The sequence below is a fragment of the Ceratotherium simum genome, chromosome 19, assembly GCF_057802395.1.
Source record: "Ceratotherium simum simum isolate JZ-2026a chromosome 19, ASM5780239v1, whole genome shotgun sequence".
NCBI lineage: Eukaryota > Metazoa > Chordata > Mammalia > Perissodactyla > Rhinocerotidae > Ceratotherium > Ceratotherium simum.
The window spans coordinates 9,119,002-9,143,220 of NC_141918.1; the positions used below are offsets into that span (position 1 = coordinate 9,119,002).

At 35.3% G+C, this 24,219-nt stretch overlaps 1 protein-coding gene across 3 annotated transcripts in view; it reads right to left on the reverse strand.

Moving 5' to 3' along the window:
* Window positions 1–24,219, reverse strand: part of ME1 (malic enzyme 1) — a 191,427-nt gene that overhangs the window by 154,507 nt on the left and 12,701 nt on the right. For 2 of the 3 annotated variants that reach the window (XM_004422071.2, XM_087443832.1), the window contains exons 2-3: window positions 13,272–13,405; window positions 9,244–9,393 (exon numbers count right to left, since the gene is read on the reverse strand). In XM_004422071.2, the coding sequence (XP_004422128.1) occupies window positions 9,244–9,393; window positions 13,272–13,405 (284 nt within the window). Of the gene's footprint in view, window positions 1–9,243; window positions 9,394–13,271; window positions 13,406–19,741; window positions 19,916–24,219 lie in introns of those variants that run through there. The other variant, XM_087443833.1, reaches the window with a different exon arrangement.

The following is a 24,219-nucleotide window of genomic DNA, read 5'->3' on the forward strand; positions in this document are numbered from 1 at the left end:
ATGACATACAACTATCTACTGGGGCTTTGGGGAAGAAAAAAAGGAGGAGGATTGGCAATAGATGTTAGCTCAGAGCTGGTCTTCCTCAGCAAAAGAGGAGGATTAGCATGGATGTTAGCTCAGGGCTAATCTTCCTCACAAAAAGAAAAAGAAAAAAAAGCCTATACAGAAACACAGTCTGAAAAAACCACCAAAAAAATAAAAAATTAGATCAGAAGAATGTAATTACTTCAAATAAGAAAATGTCAATATGAAACTTTTTATCCATTCAAATTGGAGAAATGTTGAAACCAAAACATTACAGCCAGGATACAGCTGTGTAAACTGCCATGTGTTTGTGTGCTTGTTTGGGGGAGGGAGTAGGAATTTTGATGAGATGTGTCATCAAATCACTTTAAATCTGTTTAAAATCCTTCTTACTTGAAAATCTATTTTTAATAATTCCTAAAATTGTGATTAAAAGTTATTACTAAAAAACTTTCTGAAGTGGAAAGCAGGATTATTTGAAATGATATATGAGTTAGTTGTGAGATGTTCCAAATACCTGAAATTATTCATCTGTAGGCTACTCTTTTAAAAATTCACTGAATTTTCTAGTTAAAGGTGACTTTAAGGGGCTGGCCCAGTGGCATAGCAGTTAAGTTCGCGAGTTCTGCTTCGGTGGAATGGGGTTCGCATGTTCAGATCCCAGGCGCGGACCAACGCATCGCTTGTCAAGCCATGCTGTGGTGGCGTCCCATATAAAGTAGAGGAAGATGGGCACAGATGTTAGCCTAGGGCCAATCTTCCTCAGCAAAAAGAGGAGGATTGGCAACAGATGTTAGCTCAGGGCTAATCTTACTCACGCACACACACATACAAAAAAAGCGACTTTAAAATTCAACTATTTTAAAAAAATAAAAAATAAATAAAATAAAATAAAATAAAATAAAATTCAACTATTTTACAATCACATCCGATGCAAGAATCTCATTTATAATATGCACAAGCAGTGATTATCCAAACCATGTGAATATTTCCAATGATGGAGAATAAGGAAGTCTATTCCAATGTCAGATAGTTAAATGATCAGAAAAGCTTCCTTTACCTTGAAGTTAATAAATCTATATCTCTGTAATAACTTCCACCCACTGATTTCAGTTCTACATTCTCAGGCTATACCATGCAAGTATACTCTTTTTTCACAGGAAAATCTTTCAAATAATTGAAGACTGAACTATATTCCTTTCAAGTCTTTTCTCTTAGGCTAAACATTTCTATTTCCTCCAACTCTTTCTTATATAACAAGTTTTCAGTAACTGTCACTGCTGTGGTTGCTCTTCTCTGGATATATCTCAGTTTGCCAATGACCCTTGAAAGCTATGGCATCCAAAACTCAACACAATACTCCACAGGCGATCTGGGCATGTGATGTAAAGAACTATTGCGACCCTTTTTAAAAACTCTTTATTTTTAGTAATGAAAACTAGGATTTATAATCCTTAAAAATATATAATAATGCCCAAAATAATACAGTTTCATAAAAACTATCTGAGATAAAACTTGGCAATTTTTCTTAATTTTCCACATGCTATGTGTAAACTAAAATAAAAACACCTGGGTGGGTGTACCACATAGATTGTGGCGGTTATTTTTGGATCCTAAACCTAAATTTCCATTCAAGTTTTCCACACTTAAAGCCTCTAGATGAATATGGAGACTCGATGAACTGTTACTTTACACTTTTTAGTCTTTTACAAGAAAAGATAAGTTTCACTGCCTTGCTAAAGAGATTTATATGTCTAAACATACATTTACACAATCCTTAGATTTTGATGTGAAGAATTAATGTTAGAACCATGCCTACATTGTTTCCATTCTCCAAATTTTTCCTAATTAAGGCAATACTTAGGAAAGAAGATAGTTTGGTATTTTAAATTACTTCTGGGCACACTGAACTTCCAGTACTTAAGATATAGGATATTCTACCTCACTCCTATTTAGCACAAGTCACACACATTTTCATAAATATGACATTTAGTCTGCTCAAAAAAAGTCAATTTGAATTAGTTAGTAGTTCAAGAAATCATCATCTACATCTCCATAAGTGAAAATCAACTTTTTGCAAATAATTATCTCTAAAAAATTAACTGAGGTAACAAGAGTCTTGGACTAGTCCAGATATTATGTAACTTGCTTCATATCTTTCAAAAAAAATTCTACTCTGTAGTGCCTTTTTTCATACTTTAAAATAAGGTAGATGCAAATATTACGCCTATTTCAAAGAAAATGAAATAAATGAACAAAATATTTTAGAATAAGTATAAATCAAAATCAAAGGTTTATTACTGTAGGTAAATTGTGAAAAGTTTATTAATATCTAACATTAAAATGGTCACTTTTCTAGAGGCAATAAAAAATTAGTTGCTCTCTTAAACACCAATTATCTGAATTTCTAGAGATGTAGAAAATCCTAATACAGTAAAAAATAAAAATTACAAACTAAACCAGAGCTGTAAGCCAAAAATATTCCCTGGTTCTCAAAAGTCTCCTAAATATTTCTAAAGATTCTAAAGTGGCTTAAGTGAAGAAAGCCAAACCCTATGAAGAATAGTCCTGGTCCACCTGGGCAGCTCTGGTCTCTAGGACTTCCTCCTCTCAACCCTTCCCAGAAACTCCCATATCTCTGAGAGTGAGATGACCTAGGAGAGCAAGTGACGTCTATTAACCTCCCGGCACTGGGTCATGTGCCAGTTTACATCACAATGGTCCTGTAACAACTAGACAACATGAAACTATTGAAAAGTGCCACAGCCTTACTTCAAGGGTTAAACATTTAACTTACAGCTATTAAAACTGGCTGTGAAACCATGTTTCTTTTCCATAAGTAACTGAAACTCTCTTTATTTATAATTACTGAGTTACTGAAGTACTTATAACTTCAAGTAAAATTGCCATCATATACCTGTATAGTGCATCAGAAAAACAGATTATGTTTAAGAAAACTAGGTAGATTTAAAACGAGAAAATTTATAAAACAAGAACAATATGAAAGTTTCCATTCTATTAACTGTTCATTTGATAGTTATTATAATTGTAATCTGCACTATAGAATGAGAACATTCTTGGGTTAAAGAAATATTCGCTTTGGGAAGGTTTCTTTTTACATTTATTCCTTTTAAGCTTCTTTTCTTATGCTATTTCACAAACCAAATATCAATTAAAACTGACACCCTCACTCTATAAGACTACAAAATTTGCTGAACTTTTGGCATATCTACAAAAACTATGTTTCTGTATGAATAAACAATCTCCATTTCTAATCATGGTCTAATCATGGTCATAGTTATGACCGTTTCTATACTACGAGGTAGACATCTTCATATGAAATTGCACATGGGGTAATAAGGAAAGCTTAGTGCTCACAAATTAAATAATGACAACTCTACTCAAGTCCTTTTGAGAATTCCAAAGAAAATATGTACACAAACAAAAAAAAAAAATGTAGAAAAACTATTCTAGTATTTTGTTTTGGTTTATCTTAATACTTCCTTTTAAGCATTTGTCTAAGAAGTTTCTGGGAAAAAATAAAGCAAAAAAACAAAACATATTCTTATTGACTGATTCTCTTTGACAATTAGTCTTGATAATCTTCGTCATTGTCAAAATCAAAACAGGTACCATTTATGTAGTGCATGAGTTAAAATACTAGGAACTTTAAATATACGATCTACTAAGTTCCAGGTCCATACATTTAATTACCTACTAGACTCCTCCTTCTTGGAAGTCCCAAAGACATTTTAAAACTCAACATGTCCTAAAAAGAACTTTCTATCTCCCTTACAAATATATTCCATTATTCTAAAACTCAACGAATGATACCATCATCCATTTAGTCATCAAGAAACCTGGGACTTATAATAATATCAGTTGTAATAACCACTCCTTGGGAACAGCTACTTTGTGCCAAGAATTATGCTAGCTGTAGCATCTATATTAAATCTAATCCCCTCCTCCAAAAACACGCAAAATAAGTCTTATTCTGAGAAATCTTACAGTAAAGAATCCCGTTTAATTTTATTTAATTCAAGTTTTCTCCAATTACCTTGAGCACTGAATCCTTTTTTAACCATAACTTTTGGCAAACTAATCAATGATACTAGTCAGAACAGACTTTGGGAATGCTTTTTAAAAAAACTATCACCAACAAACTGTTTTATTAGCTTATCCTTTTTGCCAAAATCATATCAGTGATGTACTGTATAAAGATGAGTAGTTGAAAGGAGTGTAATATTAGTTTAAGGTTTTATTGTCTATATTTAATCAAAATTTTACTTCCTCACAGCCTGATTCCTGGGAGTGAGTCCAATTTCTTTCAGATCTATTATTTATGAGAATTTACCTGTTAGAATAATATGCTTAAACAGTAGGAGATATAAAGAACATATCAATACTTTATGTTTTTCTATGTGAGTGGGTGAATAGAGTAATATTAAGTTACTATTTCTATGAGGTAGCAAATAACATATAGTAAGTCAGCACCAACCAGGCACTAAGCTTAAATAGCATGGGAAATACAGGAATAATTTATAAAATACGATCCCTTCTCTCTAGATGTTTACAATCTAGTTGGGACGAAATGAACAGTAAAATGTCAACAAAAGAGAACAAGGGGGAAGAAAAACTGAACTCACAGATAAAGAGAACAGATTGGTGGCTGCCAGAGGTGGGGAGTAGGGGCTGGGCAAAGTGTGTGAGGGGGTCAAAAGGTACAAATTTCCAGTTATAAAATAAATAAGTCATGGAGATGTAATATACAGCATGGTGACTATAGTTAATACTACTGTACTGCATATTTGAAAGTTGCTAAGAGAGATCTTAAAAGTTCTCATCACAAGAAAAAAAATTTTTGTGACTATGTTTAGTGATAGATGTTAACTAGAGTTATTGTGGTGATCATTTTGCATCATATACAAATATAAAATCATTATGTTGTACACCTGAAACTAATATAATGTTATATGTCACTTACACCTCAAAAAAATTTTTAAAAAGAGACCAACAGTACTTTGATAGAACATTAGAAATATCAAGCATAGGAACATGATTAATACCAAAGGCATGGTAAAATAATATATAGCTAATAAGAACTCACAAGAGAAGGAGATGATTCTTAGAAAATGCAGTGTAAAATATAGCAGGTAGAAATATTTCCAAAGAAATTATGTAAATCTGCTTTAGCTATCCTTTACATATACCTGCATTATCAATTTGCAGAAAACTTTTCTTCAAAAAAAAGTTTCACAGAATGCAAGTAACTTAAGTAACACAATAGGCTCAGCATTCTGCAAAAATACATAAAGAATTGTCTCTAGCTTCCAAAAATCACACCTCTGTCAACAAATTAGCCACAATTAGGTGTGCTGATGTAAGCATATTGTACTACCAAATATTGGAAATCCTGCAAGAATTAAAACATTATGGGCACGTGGGAATGAGATATTCCAAGCGAACTCAACAACATTCTTAAAAGTCATTATCCACGACATCTTGAAAAACCCACACAAAGTATCTATGCCACAGAGAAAAGAAATTTCACACAAAACCAATAAATAGATATTCCAGTGTCACGCCTTACGAAAAAATTTTTGGAAGTAGAGTTACTCATATAAGAATTTACTTTTGGATACCTAGTCAGATTTTAATGCCATATTCAAAATGAAAAATAAATATCTAGCCATAGAAAAGTATCATATCGTTAAGATAAATGAAAAAGTATGAGATCAAAAGATATACCTGTTTGCAACTGTAGTAAGTACTTGTATTAACCCTTAACTTTCACTAATTATGTTCCTAACTGCTACCACCAAATCCATAAAGTAAATATAATAAGAGGCATAATCCTCCTGCTCACTTTCTGAATGTCTTAGAACACCTGCTGTTGCAGTAGGAAAGGTATAAGAGACATCTGTCAATTTTCCCTTAAAAAAAAAGAATACTCTATATGTTAATTGATGCATGAAAAGATCCAACATTATTCGAACACAATCACAATTTTCTTTCTAATTAAATACAATGTCTAAACATATGCCACACACATTGTCACATAAGTTCCTTTTTTTATTACCATGGGAGAAGCCATGAGAATTATTCTGCTAAAGAACTGCAAGGTCATCAAAAGTTTAACAAAATATACACGTTAAAAATCAACATGAAAACTGTCATAAAGAGATCATACAGAAATAGTTTTAGAAATTTTACTTTCTCTGTTAATAAAGTGTTCCTTTACTTAAATTTCAAATACTGCAGAAAAGTTTAAACAATACCTCTACCTAGTTTCAACACTGGTGAGCATTTTGTTACAAACGCTGTGCTACCTCCTGCCCAACCTCTTCTTCTCCCCCACCCCTCTATCTATCTAGCTAGCTATCTAGCTAACTTATTTATTTTTGACAAAGCCCCTTGTAATCAAATATATTAATACTTCTAAAGAAAAACAAATGACACTAAATCAGATAAATACTATAAATTCAGTTCAAGTTTTGCCACCAAATGGGTTCAGATAGATCAGATTTTGTCCCAAATGAGATTTTTTTTTTAATGTTTTGGTTTTCAAAGTTTTGGATTTAAAAAATGTCAATAAAGGATGGTGGGCTTTAGTATTATCCCCATGTTACAGAGGAGGAAACTGAAGCACAGAAAGATTAAATAATTTATTTGAAACTAAAACAAGTGGCAAAACCAGTAAGTGAAAATAGGCAATCTACTCCAGAGTCAATACTCTTAACCAATGCTCTAGGAAGCCTCCAATCCAACAGGAAATCCTTGTGATTTCTTTATCTTTATCCAGAATCTGAACTGTTACCCCTAATTCCATTGCTACCCTCCCAATCTGAGCCACTGTCATCTCTCACTGAGTTCACTGCAATAGCCTGCCAACCAGGCTACCAGATTTTTCTACGCATTTAACTAACAGTAAAAGCCAACGTTCTTTTAAAAAGCCTGCAAGAAACTACAGCTTCTGTACCCTCTCATTCATCCTACATCTGTGACCTCATCTCCTGTTCTCCCCTCTCTCACTCCACTCCAGCCACACTGGTCTCCTGGCTGCTCCTGGTCTCCAGGCATGTTCCCACTTAGTGCCTTGGCACTGACTATTCCTCCTGCCTGGCACGTTTCCCATGTATCTACATGACTTCCCCTCTCACTCCTCCAATATCATCTTCCAATGAGGCCTACTCTGTCCGCTCTATTTAAAATTGCACCTGCCCCTCCCCCCCACCAAGCAACTGACACTCTGGATCCCCCTTTTCCTGCTCTACTCTTTCTTTTTCCGTAACGCTTATTATCTTTCAACAGTCTAGACAATTTGCTTATTTTTTATTTCCCTCTGCCTGTCTCTTCTGCTCTTAGATCTATATGTACACCAACGTATCCCAAGCCCTTAAAAAAATCATCTAGTACATAGTAAGTGCTCAAAAAATAACTGTTGCTATTGAGATTTCTGTGTCAACTTCAACCCAAATACTTTGAGCTAAGCTCTTCTACATTTCTTATAGTTGTTAGCATTTCTCAGAATCTCACAGAAATCTTAGAATTTCAATAAATATGCTTAAATTACATTTTAAAACAGCCAAGTTTTATATACGGTGCTTTTATTAAGATTCTTTTTTTATGTAGAAATATATTTTACAGACATGGACAGATGTTTATGACATCACTCAGAGAAGACAGTAAGGTAAGGTTTATATAGTACGATCCCTTCTGTAAGGAAAACAATCCATATTTACGTGTATCAGGGTTTTTGGTATGATGACATTAGGTGCTTTTAAAGTATTTTTTCCTTCTGTATATTTATATTTTCCCATTTTTTCAATAATGAATATGTATTGTTTGTATGATTAAAAAATAATATACTTATATACCCCCAAAAAGAATTATTCTTCACAATACAATTACCAGCTAAATTCTAACTCTTATTCTTCTACGAAAAAATATTTATTCACTGTTAATATAGTCGTTGTATAAATGCAAAATAGAGATGTGCTATTAATATAATTTAATAGATGGTGATCTACAGATATTTAATTCTTCTCTTCATACAAGGAATGATGTGGCTAATTCTTTTCTTTATACAAAGGGTAATGTGGCACAAGTGTACTAAATATTACCACTACATCAACATATCTACATGAAACCCAAATATTCAATCTAACTTGCAGACATTACCTCTGAATTACTCCTTTCAATGACAGTACTTTCAATAGGCTTTTATATTTGTGGTATAAACTTATAAACATTTATTTTTTTATCTTTAAATTCAGAACTACAAGTAGCACAAATAGAGTCAACTTGAGTTTTTATTGTTGCTGCTGTTAAAAGTATTAATATTTATTTATTTCAATTGTTCCTTGTTTCAAAAGTATTTAAAGTAACATAATGAAGTAAAGCTATAGATTTAGAAAAATTATATTAAAGTAATATAATGAATAAACTAAAGCTATGGATTTAGAAAACTTGTATTCTATATTTTACATATCTTTAAAGGTGACTACTATTTCACTTAAGGGAAAGCAACAAAAGAGCTACTTTAACGCCAACTGTGAATTTAGAAAATAATATACTCCTCATTTTCAGAAAAATTTGGAATCTTTGTTCTAACTTATAAATTGTGTACATAATAGTGGTAATTAACTTCTCAAAGACAAGCTTAATTATGATCAATTACTTTCTTTCCAAACAAAAAACAAGTTAATTTACTGTCTGTAAAAAGAAATCTAAATTGGTTTATAAATAAATACTTTCCCATGATCTTAAATCTAGAAAGAAAATACTATATTTTTTTAATGTTACATATATTTATATTTAATGTTCTTTTTTTTTTTTAATGAGGAAGATTGGTCCTGAGCTAACATCTGGCAATCCTCCTCTTTTTGCTGAGGAAGACTGGCTCTGGGCTAACATCTGTGCCCATCTTCCTCCACTTTATATGGGACGCTGCCACAGCATGGCTTGCCAAGCGGTGAGTCGGTGCGCGCCCGGGATCAGAACCAGCAAACCGCGGGCCACCGCAGTGGAGCGCGCGCACTTAACTGCTTGTGCCACGGGGCCGGCCCCTTTAATGTTCTTTTAAATGAAGTTTGATTTAGATTTTTCCAAACTTTAATTTCATTCAATAATTTTTTTTAATTATTACAAAAACTTTACAAAAAAATTAATAAAGACAGACACTACACGTTGTATTTAAAATAAAAGTTTACATACCTGGGCTTCCGAAATACTAAACTATATTGCTGGCAAGCCAGACCCACAGTGGGGGTATAAACAATAGGCATGAATTTCTCAAGGTCAGACATTAGCACTCTATAAAAGAGCTTTTCATTTCTATCTTGAAGATCCATTAAGAGAAGATACCTGTGGAAATTGGACATAATTAGATCCATAGTCCACCAAAGTCATGAAATAGCTGCTTAGAAATCTAAACATTTTTCAACAAAGTATAAAGTATTTTTTAGCTCACATAGAAAGCATCTGATCAAAAAAGACTAGAAATATTCAACACTTCAAAGAATGAAGAACCATAAACCTGAGCTACTGTCATTCAAATGTTAAAATCATTGCTGAAATACCACAGTTTTATTTAACATTTGAAAAGACTTTAACCTTATTTTAAAATGAAAACACCACTATAGATATAGTTTAAACATTAACTTAGCTAAGTAAATAGAAAGACTTCATCCTTTAACTTGCAATACTGAATAGCCAAGGGAAATGACAAGCAGAAAAGGAGTAAGGAATGTAGCACTGACTCTAAAAGTTACTAAGGTAGGCAAGTTCAAGGGAATTTTCTTATTATTTGTATCAAATGGCCTTTTTCTTTCTAGAGGCTTTTCTGACCCAGAGTTACCTTTCTAAACATTAACCTTATCATGTTACCTGTAACCTTCAATAGTTTATAGTATAAAACTCAAACTGCTTGGTACAACTTAAAAGAATCTTGCAAAACTGTACTTAACAATCTTACCAGCCTTTTTGGATTGATTTCCATTCCCTGGAATAGTTGAAGATGCACAGAATTTGGAGTCAGAGATAAAACGATTCTAATGCTTGGCAAACATACCAACCCAAAAAATTAACATTTGGGAAGAAGATGAAGACTTGTAGACCTGCTAAAATTGATTTAGCAATGTGGAAGTCATCATTGACCATTGTGGAAGCATCATGATCAATGCTCAGACTGAATCTTGTTTTACTCATCAGAACATCTGACTCAGGTGATGTTCCCTAGAGCTTGTTACACTCTTTCCTTGACTTCCAGGCCATCATATTCTCTTGGTTTTCCTTCTATCTCACCTGTCATTCCTTTCCTGTTTCTTTGCTGTTTTCTCCTCTTCTCTAAAACCTCTCTAACACTCATCTGTAATATATTAGGAAATTACATTGGCTTTACCTTCAACATATATCCAAAATGCAAATACCTTCATTGCTACCACCCTGGGTCTAAATCCCCATCAACTCCTGCCTGGATTATTCTAACAGTCTCCTAAAAATTCTTCCAGTCTACATTTTATTCTCAACATTGCAGCCAGTCTTCTTGAAATATAGCTCAGAGCATGTTGATCTTGTGTTCAAAACCTTGAATAGCTCCTCTTTTCACTGAGTAACAGCAAAAGTCCTTTAGTGGCCTTCAAAGTCACACATAATCTGTCCTCCATTACCTTGCTAACTTCCTGTCCCAACCTACCATTCTTCCCGTCGCTCATTCTGCACCAGACACAGGTCTCCCTACTGATCCTTGAACATACCAACTAAAAAGCACTGCTCCTCACACTTCTCCATGGCTAACTGCCTCACTACCTTTGATTATTTGCTCATAAGTCACCTTCTCAATGAAGTCTATCCTGATCACTAATTTAACACTGCAAACTGACCATACCACTCTCAGCATTCTCAGTCCCTCTTACCCTATTCTACCTTTTCTTTTTTTTATTAGCACTTATCGCTTTCTAGCATATTAAATAATTTACTTATTATTTTACTATTTAGTATTTTTTAATAATTTTTAAAAATAATTTACCTAAGTTCCACGAGAGCAGAGATCACCGTCTATAATCCCAATATGTAAAAGAGCACCTGACACTCAGATGACGCTCAATAAATATTTGAGGAACAGTCTGTGGTAAAAATACGAAAGTCACCAGCTCTTAGGAGGTAGCTGATAAAATGGCCAAGGAAAAGAATATAAAGTAATAACATAAAGGCTGAAGGAAGGACTTAAGGAACAAGCGACAGGGATTGTGAAGGAGTTTATGAAGAAGCAAATATACACATTGGACAAACTGAGTCAGCCTCTTTCCCCAGCTGCCCCTGTCATGACCCATGGGCTCATGAAAAAAGTAGCCACGGCAGGGACGGAGGTTGGCCATGGCCTAAGCAAGACAGACTTCACTCACCAAGGCTGACCTGGCTGTAGGCACTGCTGAATGCTCAGTCTGCCAGCAGCAGACACCAACACTGAGCACCTGATATCACACCATTCCATGGTGTGATCACCAAGCTACCCGGTGGCAGGCTGATTACATTGGCCTGCTTCCATCATGGACGCGGCAGGTTTGTTCCTACTGGAATAAACACTTACTCTGGATACAGATTTGCCTTCCCTGTACACAATGTTTCTGCCAAAACTACCATCTATAGACTTACAGAATGCCTTATCCACTATTATGGTATTCCACACAGCATCGCTTCTGATCAAGGAACTCACTCCATAGCAAATGAAGTGTGGCAATGGGCCCAAGTTCATGGAATTGTCTTACCATGTTCCCCACCATTCTGAAGCAGCTGGCTTGATAGAATGGTGGAATGGCCTTCTGAAGACTCAGTTGTAGCACCAGCTAGGTGGCAATACCTTGCAAAGCTAGGGCAAGGTTCTTCAGGAGGCTGTATATGCTCTGAATCAGTATCCAATATATTCTCCCACAGCCAGGATTCACAGGTCCAGGAACCAAGGGGTGGAAATGGAAGTGGCACTACTCACTAATACTCCCAGTGACCCACTAGCAAAATTTCTGCTTCCTGTCCCTGAGACCACATGCTTTGTTAGCCTAGAAGTTTTAGTTCCAAAGGGAGGAATGTTTCCCCCAGGAGACAATGATTCCATTGAACCGGAAGTTAAAACCGCCACTAGCCACTTTGGACACCAGATACTTCTGACTCAACAGGCAAAGAAGGGAGTTAATATGCTGGCTAGGGTACTGATTCTGACTACCAAGGGGAAATTGGACTGCTACTCTATTATTATTATTAGTCTCTTCAACCCCCCAGTAAGAAGGAATTCTGCCAGCAGACTGCCATTGACTCGAACTGCAACTCTTCCCTTGGTCTCCAGCCTGCCAGTCTACCGACAGACTTAGGACTTACCCAGCCTCTATTATCATGTGAGCCAATTCCTTAAAATCAATCAATCTATGTATTTATCTATTTATCTACCAGTCTATATATACAATCAGTCTATCTCTCTATCTGTATATACACGTACACATCCTGTTGATTCTGTTTCTCTGGAGAACCCCGACTAATACAAATACTTATTAGGTATTGGGTTAGACACCTCTTCTAACCTTCGCAACAATATTTTCAAATAACTATTATTCAGTTCAACCTACAAATGAAAAACCTGAGGTCTGGAGAGGTTCAGTACCTTAATAAGAAAGGGCTGAGTCAAAAGCAGAGGGCAAGGCACACACAGTGGTCACGGCAGTGGTCTTAGTGGTTTGCTCAAAGCCCCACTGCTAGCGAGGTATGGCCAGAATTTCAACCTAAGGCTAATTCCAAAGGTAGGAAACAATGTTACCTTCATTTTTGTGCAAACATGAAGACTAAATTCTAAACAAAGTGACCTAAACTTACAAAAGTGTTAGAACCAAGCTTGGAAGTTGAAAAAGTGTCCTTTCACCTACAATGTACTTAAAGTCTGACTAAAAAACCACTTTAACCTGTTTTGCTCTGTGTAGGACGGCATTTCCTGATAATTCACCTTTATAGCAACAATTTTATCACAAGAGAAAAGCAGTCTCTCGGAGGATATAGTTTAGAAAAGAAAATTTTATTTTATTCAAATGTTCCTACAAAGGGTAGATTTTTTTAAATCATCACTGTATTTACAGGCAAATTCTCCTCAAAGTTGACTACTTTTTCCAAATCACTAAATATTTTAACTTTCTCATCCAATAAAAAACAAACTAGACGACTGCCTAAGAGAAGTATAAAAATCACCTTCAGGAATATGTTACCTGTCAAAGTCAGAGTTCAGACGTTCAAAATTTCTAATTACTCTAAGGACCTGGATATCTTGACTGATGAAGCAAGGTGGCAACAATCCATGAATGTTCAATTGCTGTCTCTCTTCCAGGGTAAAAGCTAAGTCCTACAGAGAAAAGAAAAACACAATAATTTGAGGGGGAAGAAGACAAAAAGCATTTATATACACAAATAAAATCAAACAAGTATATGGAATTAAAAATCTGAAGATCTGGCATTACTCTAAACATGGCTATCTGACTGTTAGATTAGACATGTAGATCATGTAATCTCTTGATATCTTAGTTTCCTCATCTTTAAATATTAGAATATTATAATATATTCAGATCTGTGTCACTCAGATATTGTTATAATGAAATTAGGTAATGGAGAGGAGGAAACAATTTGAAGATATGGAAATGAAAGATATAAATATCATTATTAATGTCATTAAACATAAAAATGAATGGGTTACTATGAGATTTTAAAATTAAGAACACGAGTAGGTCACCTATGACCTGCTGTGCTTCTCCCTGTGAAACAGGTCAGGAAACGCTTTATATGTGATTGAGGCTCCTGTTCCAACACTCCTCTCCCAAGTTCTCTCCTACTATTCTTATACACTCCTAGCCACACAAAACCTCTCACCATTACCTGAAGACACCAGACCCTTTATTTTTCCATGACACCATGGTCAAGAATGTCTTTCTTCCCTGCTTCTCTGCCCTTCCAGCCTTACCTCAAATGCTCCCTCCTCTCTAAAGCCCTTCCAGACTCACCAGTAGGTCCATTAGAACCCTATTATACCTATGCTCTCAGTTTACATGAACACTGACTGTATAAAACAATAGTATTACAAACTATGAGGCTCAAAAGTAAGCAAACAAAATAGAACTGATGTGTTGATGCAAAAACCCAGAATGGACTTAAGAGATTTGCTGGGGTATAATACAAGAGGAAGTAATAGCAGAGAAAGCCCAGTAGTCATTAATCTGGAAGATTGGGATGAGCAGTCTCCCTGGTGAGGTCTCCCCCTGCAGATATTGAAGCCCAACAGGCCTCTTTGGCTAGACTGTGACTGCTGTTTCTTTGGGTCTGTCAAAAGCGCACCAACATGATGATGGTCAGGTTCACTCATTGTGATCACTGCTAATGTTTCTTAGACAACCTGGATGAGGAGGAATGTGTTCATTAACTTTGCATTTGATGACTCTAGAGCCCCTGAAAGTTTCTTGCAATGGCAGATTAGTGACTCCTGAGTCTTCGGGAAGTTTTTTACTCTAGGAAAAGGACAGATAATTTGGTTTATCCCAGAGGTGGATGACAGACTCTGATTGGTAAGAAATGAACAGGTCTGAACTCAGGAAGTAGGTGAAGGAGGTCAATGGATGAACAACTCTCTCTTTCTCCTAATGTTTAATATTGATAGGTCCATTAATTCATGTCACTGATGGAACGCCTTAGGTTTAATTAGACTCCTGGTCACGAGGGCAGACTAAAGAAAGTCAAATAGATTTGTCCACCAAATGACCCCTGGTGGAGCTCTCTAAGTCTCCTGCAAGAGCCAGCTGGGACCAATGGCTCCAGAACCTCCAATGCAAGAATCTGTACACAATCTTGACTTCCTAAAAGGTCTCCAAGTGCTATCAGCACAGCTGGTGTCCAGTCCCAAGATGTTTTGCTCCACTAGCAGCCACTCTCATGACTGCAAAAGCCCCCATTGTTACATGCTCAGTTGGGGGTGCTCTGGAGCTCCAATATAGGTGTGGATAGCAGCAGGATGGCCCCTTTCCTAGAGGACAATCCAGTGTGTCCAGCTGTGCCTGGCCCAATCACCCTCTCTTGGACGCCTGGAGAACAGCAGACCAGTGCAGCCTGTCAGTCCTTTGCCTAGGAGTTCCAGTACACACCAGGAGACACTTGCTGGAACTTTTGTCTGCCATTTTCTTCTTTATTTGGGGTCTGTGTCCCCACACCAGAATGCAAACTCCATGAGGGCAGGGAATTCTGTCTGTTTTTTTAACTGCTTTATCCCTAGTGCTTAAAACAGTACCTGACATAATTAGAATTCAGTGATTTGCTGCATAAACAAAATAGAAAGTTCTAAATATTTAATTTTAGTGACATATTAAAATTTAAAAAACAATAAAATTGCTGCTCAGGAAATGGATTAGCATATTACTTCTGGTAAAATTATGTTTAAAATTTAAAGCAACCAGAAAAAGATATTTGTGTGAAAAAGTAACTGCAAAATGGAAGGCATATTTCACTTGTTATATAACTTCACTTGTTAAAGCTATAACTGGGAAGACTGATAATTTAAAGCAAAATGTCATGAAATAACTCCTTGGAATGAAACAGAATTATGTAAAGTAATATATTTGAAAAAGAAAGAAAAGAAAACTCAATAGATTTTCTCCAACTTGAAAGGAAAAATTTGGAAATTAAAAACAGGAAAAAAGCTAGGCTAAAGTTAAAGTCCCCAAAATACATGAATATACGTGAAGAAGCAGTAAACTTTTGAATGTTATGCCTTAAAAATCTGCCTGCAAAAATAATGATCAAAACATCAATATTCTGAGAATAAGGCTTATTGTCAGAAGTACTAACATATGCTCCTTTGTTCACTTAATAATGGCACTTAACAATCATTTATTGATACAGTTGGCCAGTCTTTTTACATAAATTTTCCAATGTCTGGTCTGAAACTAATTCATAAATCTAACAGGTTTCCCATATCTTATGCTATGTAAATGACAATACCATCTAGACATTTTTGATATCCTTTGATGTTTAGTAACTACAAACTCCCACACACTGCTAGCCAAATTTTCTAAGACGTAGTAAAGTGTCAACTGAACTCTTACAAAAAATGTTTTTTTAAAATAGTCCTATGATTGGGTTCATATTCTATTACTACCTTTTATGAATTAAAGACAAAATTAATGGATAAGTAAATTTCAATCTTAAAATCCCTGAAAATTTAAAAATATATATGGAATGATCTCATTTAAAAATGAGTTTTTTCTCACAGTTTTTAAAAATGACACACCAGTGTGATTCCTACCAACCAGCAGCTTCCCAAAAAGTATTCAGAGAAACAATAAGTGGAATTTTGAACCAGTTAATAATTCTGGTTCTTTATTTCATTTTTTCATACCAACAGAGACATAATCATAGAGATATATTTTATAGAAATTTAGAAACAGGTCAGTTATGTCTAAAACTTGACAGTGAAACGCTAGCTTAATATATTCTCCTTATTAAAAGCTGATGTAACATATATCTGTTTCAAAGAATTTTTACCTAAGGGTTATCCTGTAGGGCCTATCCAACAAAGGAGAGTGTACCCAAGGCATACACGCAGGTTCTAACTTTCATTCGATTTCTACTGAGTCTTTCACATAGTTCAAAAGTTAGATGCCCATACACATATTAGGTTTCCAAACCACCTATAATTCTAATTCCTAACAGTGTTCTCATACACTGTAGGTTCAACCCTGGTTTTCTTCTTTCCTGTCTTTCTTTTACTTTCCCTACCCCTTAAAAAACCTTTTGGATCAGATCCCTAGACAGCAGAATGGTATGTTGTTTCACTGCTGAGGGCAGCACACAGGACAACTATTCTTCTGGACTCTACCAATTAATCCATGTATATCTTCTTGAGAAAACTGAGACGGTCTAGCAGAAATGAAAACAAAATTCCTGGCATAACAAGAAACTTATATTAGAAACTATGTTTGCACGGAGAAAACATGACTGAGAAGGAAACTTTGTCCCATGACTGAGAAGGAAACTTTGTCGTGAGTAATTTATCAGAAACTATTACCATTAAAAACAGAACAAACATATCATATATTCTGCACTAACCATCTTTAATGTTTCCAATTAACTTCAGTAGTTTGCCTTCTTTTTTCCCTGAATAATGACTAAAAATAATCAGGTTGAATGGCAAAAAAAAAAAAAAATTATCTAAGTCACAAAAATCTTTAAGACAAGTAATCTGTACATGTACGATAACTCATTATGATAACAGAATTTATTAATTTTAATGTTTGAGGCCATAGTTATATTAGAGGAGAGATGTTTGTATGTTTAGTTCAACTGGTGAATCCTTAGTATCTAGAATAATACCTGCCACTCTGTAGGCAATCAACACAATTATGCAGGCAATCACAAAAATGTGCTGGATTAACTAATTAATGAATGATTTGCTATAACTATACAGTTGCTATTATATGTTTCAGAGAAAACAAAGCAGAAAAGTAAGGAAGGTTTAAAAAAGTAGAGAAGTAAGTGGAAAGTAATAAAAAAAACTTGAAACAATTAAGCTACATCTGTACATAATATATTACTCAACAACAAAAAGAAACAAACTACTGAAACATGAAACAGATGAACCTCAAAGGCATTATGCTAAGTGAAAGAAGTCAGACTCAAAAGGCTACATACTGTATGATTCCATTTATGTGACATTCTGGAAAAGGCAAAATTTTAAGGATATAAAAAATTCGGTAGTTCTCAGGGCCTGGGGGTAGAGGGAAGAGTTGACAACAAAGGCCAGCCTAAGGGAATTTTTTTGAGGTGATGAAACTGTTCTTGATTATGGTGCTCGTTACACAACATTGCACATTTGTCAAAACTAATAGAATTGTACACCAAAAAGAGTGAACTTCACTGTACTGAATTTTATTAGATTCTATAAAAAGTCAATTCAGCAGCTAATTTTCTCCTAACTTGAAAAGAATATAATTAAAATGACTAAAAGTTTGCTTAGCAAATTATTGATATATTTCATATTCCAAATTTTAAAATCTTTCTTTAAATCTAATTTGTCTTTGAATTCTTTACCAATTTTTTTCATAATTTATGATTTCAACTGAAGTATATACAGATTTGATAAATGTGACACTACAGATAATATGGCACATCTCTCCTAAACGTATTTTTTCATATCAAAAAGGTTTAAGAATTAATTTTAATAATAATTTTGGGGAGAAATAATTTATATGTAAAGAGTACAAAAGGAAGGGTCTTTACATTTTTATTATTTATTATTCTGAAATAAAGAGATCAAATCGAGCTTTAGTTTTAAATATCAGAGTATGTTCAAATGTACTAACATGGTTTATGTGCATATTTTATATCTACAGAAAGAGAAGTAATACTAATTTGCCCTGGACACATTCTACTGAAGGGTTCCTTCCCCCAAGTCTTCCAGAGTGCCAAAAATTGCTCTTTGAAACTGATTTTTTCAAAATTCTAATTGACAACATAGTAATAACTTTTAGAATTTTCCTGGTGGTATACAACCTCAGTTCTTAAAAAAACAAAATCAGCCATATGGAATATACATTTTCAAGGTAAAGTTTATATCAGAAAAATAATCATATAAAAATGATGATTTTGAATGCATTCAGCTGTGCAACCAAATTCTCTTGTGATAGTCTCCTTTAAGAGTCAGAAAACCAATTATTTAAAACCAATAATATATTAACAGCTTCTTTTAAGAAAAAATATTTGGTTTCATTACATAGCAATTAATTTTTACTCATATCTGATATAAAGTAATTTAAATTGGTATAAGTAATGATTATAAAAATACATATAAAATATACTTGGCCCTAGACACCCTAAAACTTACAGCAAAATATCATAACTTTATAACACTCAAAAATTATTTCACCTAGGTATTACAGGATATAAGCAAGTATAACTATTTTGTAGTTTAAGCTACGTTTGCTTAACTCCAAAAAAAAAAAAAAAAAAAAAGAAAGAACACCTCTACCTAAGAGAGCAAATGGATATTTAAAATATTGGATGAGAGGTTTAATTAAATAGTTTAAGTATTTCTCACTTAAAAGTCAGATTACTGATCTTTACAGATTCCTTATAAGGCTAAGAAATTGTTAACCATCAATGTCAATACTACATTTCCCAAACATAACTCTTAAAATCATTAATAAGCTTTCAAAATCCTTTCAGCAAGATGGAGTGCTATTGGCCCAAAAGAAGTTTTAAGGCAAATTTCACAAAGTTCCAAACAAGTAGAGAAAAGTACCTGCTAAATAAGCAGGCTGGTAATTCTTAGTAAACTATTGAAACTACCAATGTACACAAATGACAAAAAAGCCAAATCTAAATTCTTGGATTGAAATGTGTATGAATAATCCAAACCAGATGGGTAATACCGGTTGCCAGCCGAGTCCCTAGTAAACACAAGCACATTTACACTATTCTAACAAGTCTTATATATGTGACCCAGACAAAATCCTCTAAATATGCCTAAAATAGGATGTATAGTAATTACTCATATAGTGAACCAGAAAGATCAGGATCACAACATAATCATCTATTGTGCCTTCTTCGATTTATTAACTCTTTACAGAGTACGAAAATTAGACAGCAATTCAACAGATTTAATACCAATTAAATTACACATGAATTTGTAAATGTCCCTTGCCTCTTCCTAAATGATCTCCTTCTCTCTGGATTAGTGGAGTGTCTTCCAATGTGCTCCCACAACATAATGTACTTCTACCATGGAACTTCCCATATTTCATTATTTCTCCTTAACTGCTCCTTTACCCAGAGGTCCAGGTGCTTCTGGAGGACAGGCACTATGCTATTCATACTTGTATGCCAGCACCTGATACAATGACAGGATGGAACGAGGACTCAATAAATTTTAAATAAACAAATGGATGAATAAATATACAAATCTGAAACAACTTTTCAGTTCCATGTGGTTCAGTTCTATGTAGTTCTATTTTGAATAACCAACCCACCCAATTCAAATTTCAAACTAAGATTTTTTGTATCTGAGTAGTACAGAGCACCCACGATTTGAAATCTCTCAAATATTAATTGAGCTTTCCACACATACATTAGAAACTTATTCAATTAAATTAATCCACTATTAACAGCTTTTTAAATTGACTTGAAATCAGGCATTCAAGATCAATTTAGTTTGACAAAAAGACATATCTACATACCACCATAAGTACCAGAGCTTGCAGGTTATTTTTAGAGTATTTCCTTCTAAACCAGGGTTTCTCAACCTCGGCACTAGTGACATTTTGGGACAGATAATTCTTCATTGTAGGTGGCTGTTTGGTACATTTTTGGTATATTACAGGTTGCAATAATCCATATGCTTTAAATTTACATGCATACTTCACCAGCAAACATGAATTCATGGCAACATAATAAGTCTAAGGAACATACTATTTGGATTTAGATCCAAGTTTGATTCACAAGTAGACATTATTTACCACTGTGATTTTGAGCAAGTACTTAAAGTGTCTGGGGTTAAATGGAGACTCTCCTCAATTTTTGTATCTACTAAATAAGATAAACATTTATGGAAAACATAGTACATGTTATGTGTGTTTCATTTGGCTGTTTGGAGGATAAAATGAGACCAGATATTTTTGCATCCTATGTAAATTATAAAGTGTTATATAAATGCTTGTTACCAATAATAAGTTTTAAAATGAAATCACAAATATGCAAGTGCTAAGTAAACATTGACTCTTATTCTTCACATCCCACTATTGTGCGAAAGTCCCTGAATTTAAGAATCAGTTTTAGGGCCGGCCCCGTGGCTTAGCGATTGGGTGCACGCGCTCCGCTACTGGCGGCCCAGGTTCGGATCCCGGGCGTGCACTGACACACCGCTTCTCCGGCCATGCTGAGGCTGTGTGCCACATACAGCAACTAGAAGGATGTGCAATTATGACGTGCGACTATCTACTGGGGGGCTTTGGGGATTGGCAATGGATGTTAGCTCAGAGCCAGTCTTTCTCAGCAAAAAAAAAAGAGGAGGATTAGCATGGATGTTAGCTCAGGGCTGATCTTCCACACACACACACAAAAAAAAGAATCAGTCTTAACAGACCCAGTCAGTACTTACTGTGAAGATCCAATTTAGCTCCCTGCCAGAGGTTATTAACCTAAGGTCCATGGACCTAATCACAGACCCTTGAGGAATCAGTGGATATAATTCAGGTGTCTTTAAATGTGGACATCTTTTTTCACTACTCTATGAAATTCAGTATTTCCTTCCATTATAGAAGACAATAAACAAGAGAAATATTAATAATAGTTCCTGTGACTCTGTCACAAACAGAAATAACAAATATTTTTATATCACGTTACATTTGTAGCATATATCTTGAAATATCATTTATGTTTATCATTACTTTGAAATTATAGTAGTTTTAGACCCAAAATAAGATTGTTTTAAAACACAAGCACACAGGATGTTCAGGTCGATGATGTTCATACTGATCTCTTTAAAAAATAAAATTTTACTTTTAACTGCCCATATTTAAATATATTATATTTCTATTTAAGTCTTTAATAAAGAGAAATATATCTCACAATATCAACATTTATTTTTTAATATTTTGATATCTATATTTCATCATAATTGGTTTCTTTTGTAACACTATGTATTCTATTTATTTAAAACCACTGCTTTAAGGAGTCCGCAGACTTCATCAAAAGGGGACATTGGCACAAAACACGTGAAGAACTATTGCAGAGAACTATGCCTCAGTTTCCTCAGGGATATACATCACATATCAACATGATATTCCCAGGAATGCCACAAGATGGCTTTCTTACTGCAGGTCCACAGTGGAGATTTTCAGAAATGTTTTGTCTCCTCTTACAGTTACTTTATGGGAGATGGTGAAGCTCACTGTTTTGGTAAGGGTTCCCCAGAGAAACAGAACCAAGAGGATGCATGTATATACATCACATACATGAACAAATTTACTATAAGGAATTGGCTCACACAATTACAGAGGCTGACAAGTCCCCATATCTGAAGTCAGCAAGCTGGCGACCCAGGAGAGCCAATGGGGTAGCTCCAGGTCAAGTCCAAAGGCCTGAGAAACCAGGAGGGCTGATAGGCCCAGTCTGAAGGCCAATGGGCTCAACATGCAGGAAGAGCCAATGTTTTAGTTCAAGTCCGAAGGTAGGAAAAAAACTGATGTCCCAGCTTGAAGGCAGTGAGGCAAGAGGTGTTCTCTCTTACTCACAGGAGGGTCAGCCCTTCTGTTCCATTCAGGCCTTCATCTGAGTGGATGAGGCCCACCCACATTAGGGAGAGAAGTCTGCTTTATTCAGTCTACCAATTCAAGTGTTAATCTCATCCAGAAACACCCTCACAGACATACCCAGAATAATATTTTACCAAATGTCTGGGCACATAGTGGCTCAGTCAAGTTGACACATAAAATTAATCATCACATTCACCAAATTATTTTTCAACAAATATTTGTTGGGTGAATGCTTACTATGCTTACAGACACTAAACAAGTGGAACAGTGACCTGTCAAATATGGTCCATAGCCTCATGAAGCTTTCGATCTAGGGAGCTTAACAGGATAGCAAACAAATAGCTACACAACTAACTATAAAATAACAATGTGATAAGTACAGGCAAAAGAAAAGGGAAAATTTAAGATCTAACAATTTAGGGGTAAAAAGGGAAAAGCTCACTGAACAGTGACGTTACAGTGAGACCTGAAGGACACCTGGAGGAGTAGGAGCTGACCAGGTGAAACCTGCGGTGATGGTAGAGGAGAGAGCAGGGGCACAAACCCCAATGCAGAAAAGCGTGGCTTCTCGGAGAACGCACAGAGAAGGAAACCACATCACGTGTGGGAACAATGATGAAAGACGACAGCGGGAGGACAGGAGCCAGAGCAGGCAAGTCCTTGTTAGCCCCATTAAGTTTTCAACTTTCTCCTAAGAGTAATGGGAAGACCCAGTTCGTTTCCTGATCAGTTACGCCATTTCATGAAAACGCTGCAGGTGAGTTAGCAGCACTCACCCCACAATATCTGTTACTCACCATGTTGAGGAGTCCCCATACCAAGGCTGCTCAGTAAAGAAAGAGAAAACAAGGCTTCAGAACCAGTTTCAGGGTACAGGCAGATGACAGGGTTCAGTCTGGGATAATGATTCTCCATCTGATTTCCACGTCTCCAGATGATCCCCATACATACTCCTACCTGCAACATTTCTTCTTACACCACTGCCTCCTATCCCCCACACTAAGGGCATATCTGATTCATGCCCTACATCAGTAACATTTTAACTTATGAAAATTAACTTTAAAAAATACACTTCATACAACAGTTCTAACATATAATGGAAACACTGGTCACCAGAAACAGTAGTTGCCTCTAGGAAGGGGAACTGGCTAGCTGGGGCACAGAAGTGGGAGGGAGACGAATTTTTCATATTTTGTATCTTTTTATTTTTATACAGTGAATCTATAAGGCTATTAAAAAATATTAAAAACTATTAAGAACCATTTATCTCAATCTCCAAGAATATTATATTTATTATCTACATTTGTTAAACCTCTATCCTTATGTTTCTGGCAGCTCTGGCTATGGCAGAGACTGCTAACTGCGTACTGCAACATCTGTTCTCTCGTTCCTCACCAGTAAGAGAACCTTAATATTATTTGGGACAGCAGCACATCAGACTAAAGACTACAATTCCGGACTCCCCTGTAGTAAGACGTGGCCATGTGACTGAGTTCTAAACAATGAATGTAAGTGGAAGTGTTGTGTGGGATGTGGGGAAGGCTCCTTGGAAAGCTGACTCCACTGGAAAGTGGACCTTCTTGTGTTTCTCTTATTTCTCCCAGTGGCCAGCTTGGAATCTGTATATGATCTCTATAGACCTATAGTCAGTTAGGATCATGAAATGATCTTGAAGGCGGTAGAGCAGCAATGTTCCTGATGACTCTGTGGACCCACCAAATAGCCCTAGACTGTCTACCTCTGATTGCCTTCATGAGAGAGAAATAACCTTATAATTATTTAAGTCACTTTATTTGCTTTTTTTGTTTTTGTTATTATACGTAGCAAAACCTAATCCTAAACGATACACCAGTCATCTTATATCCACTAA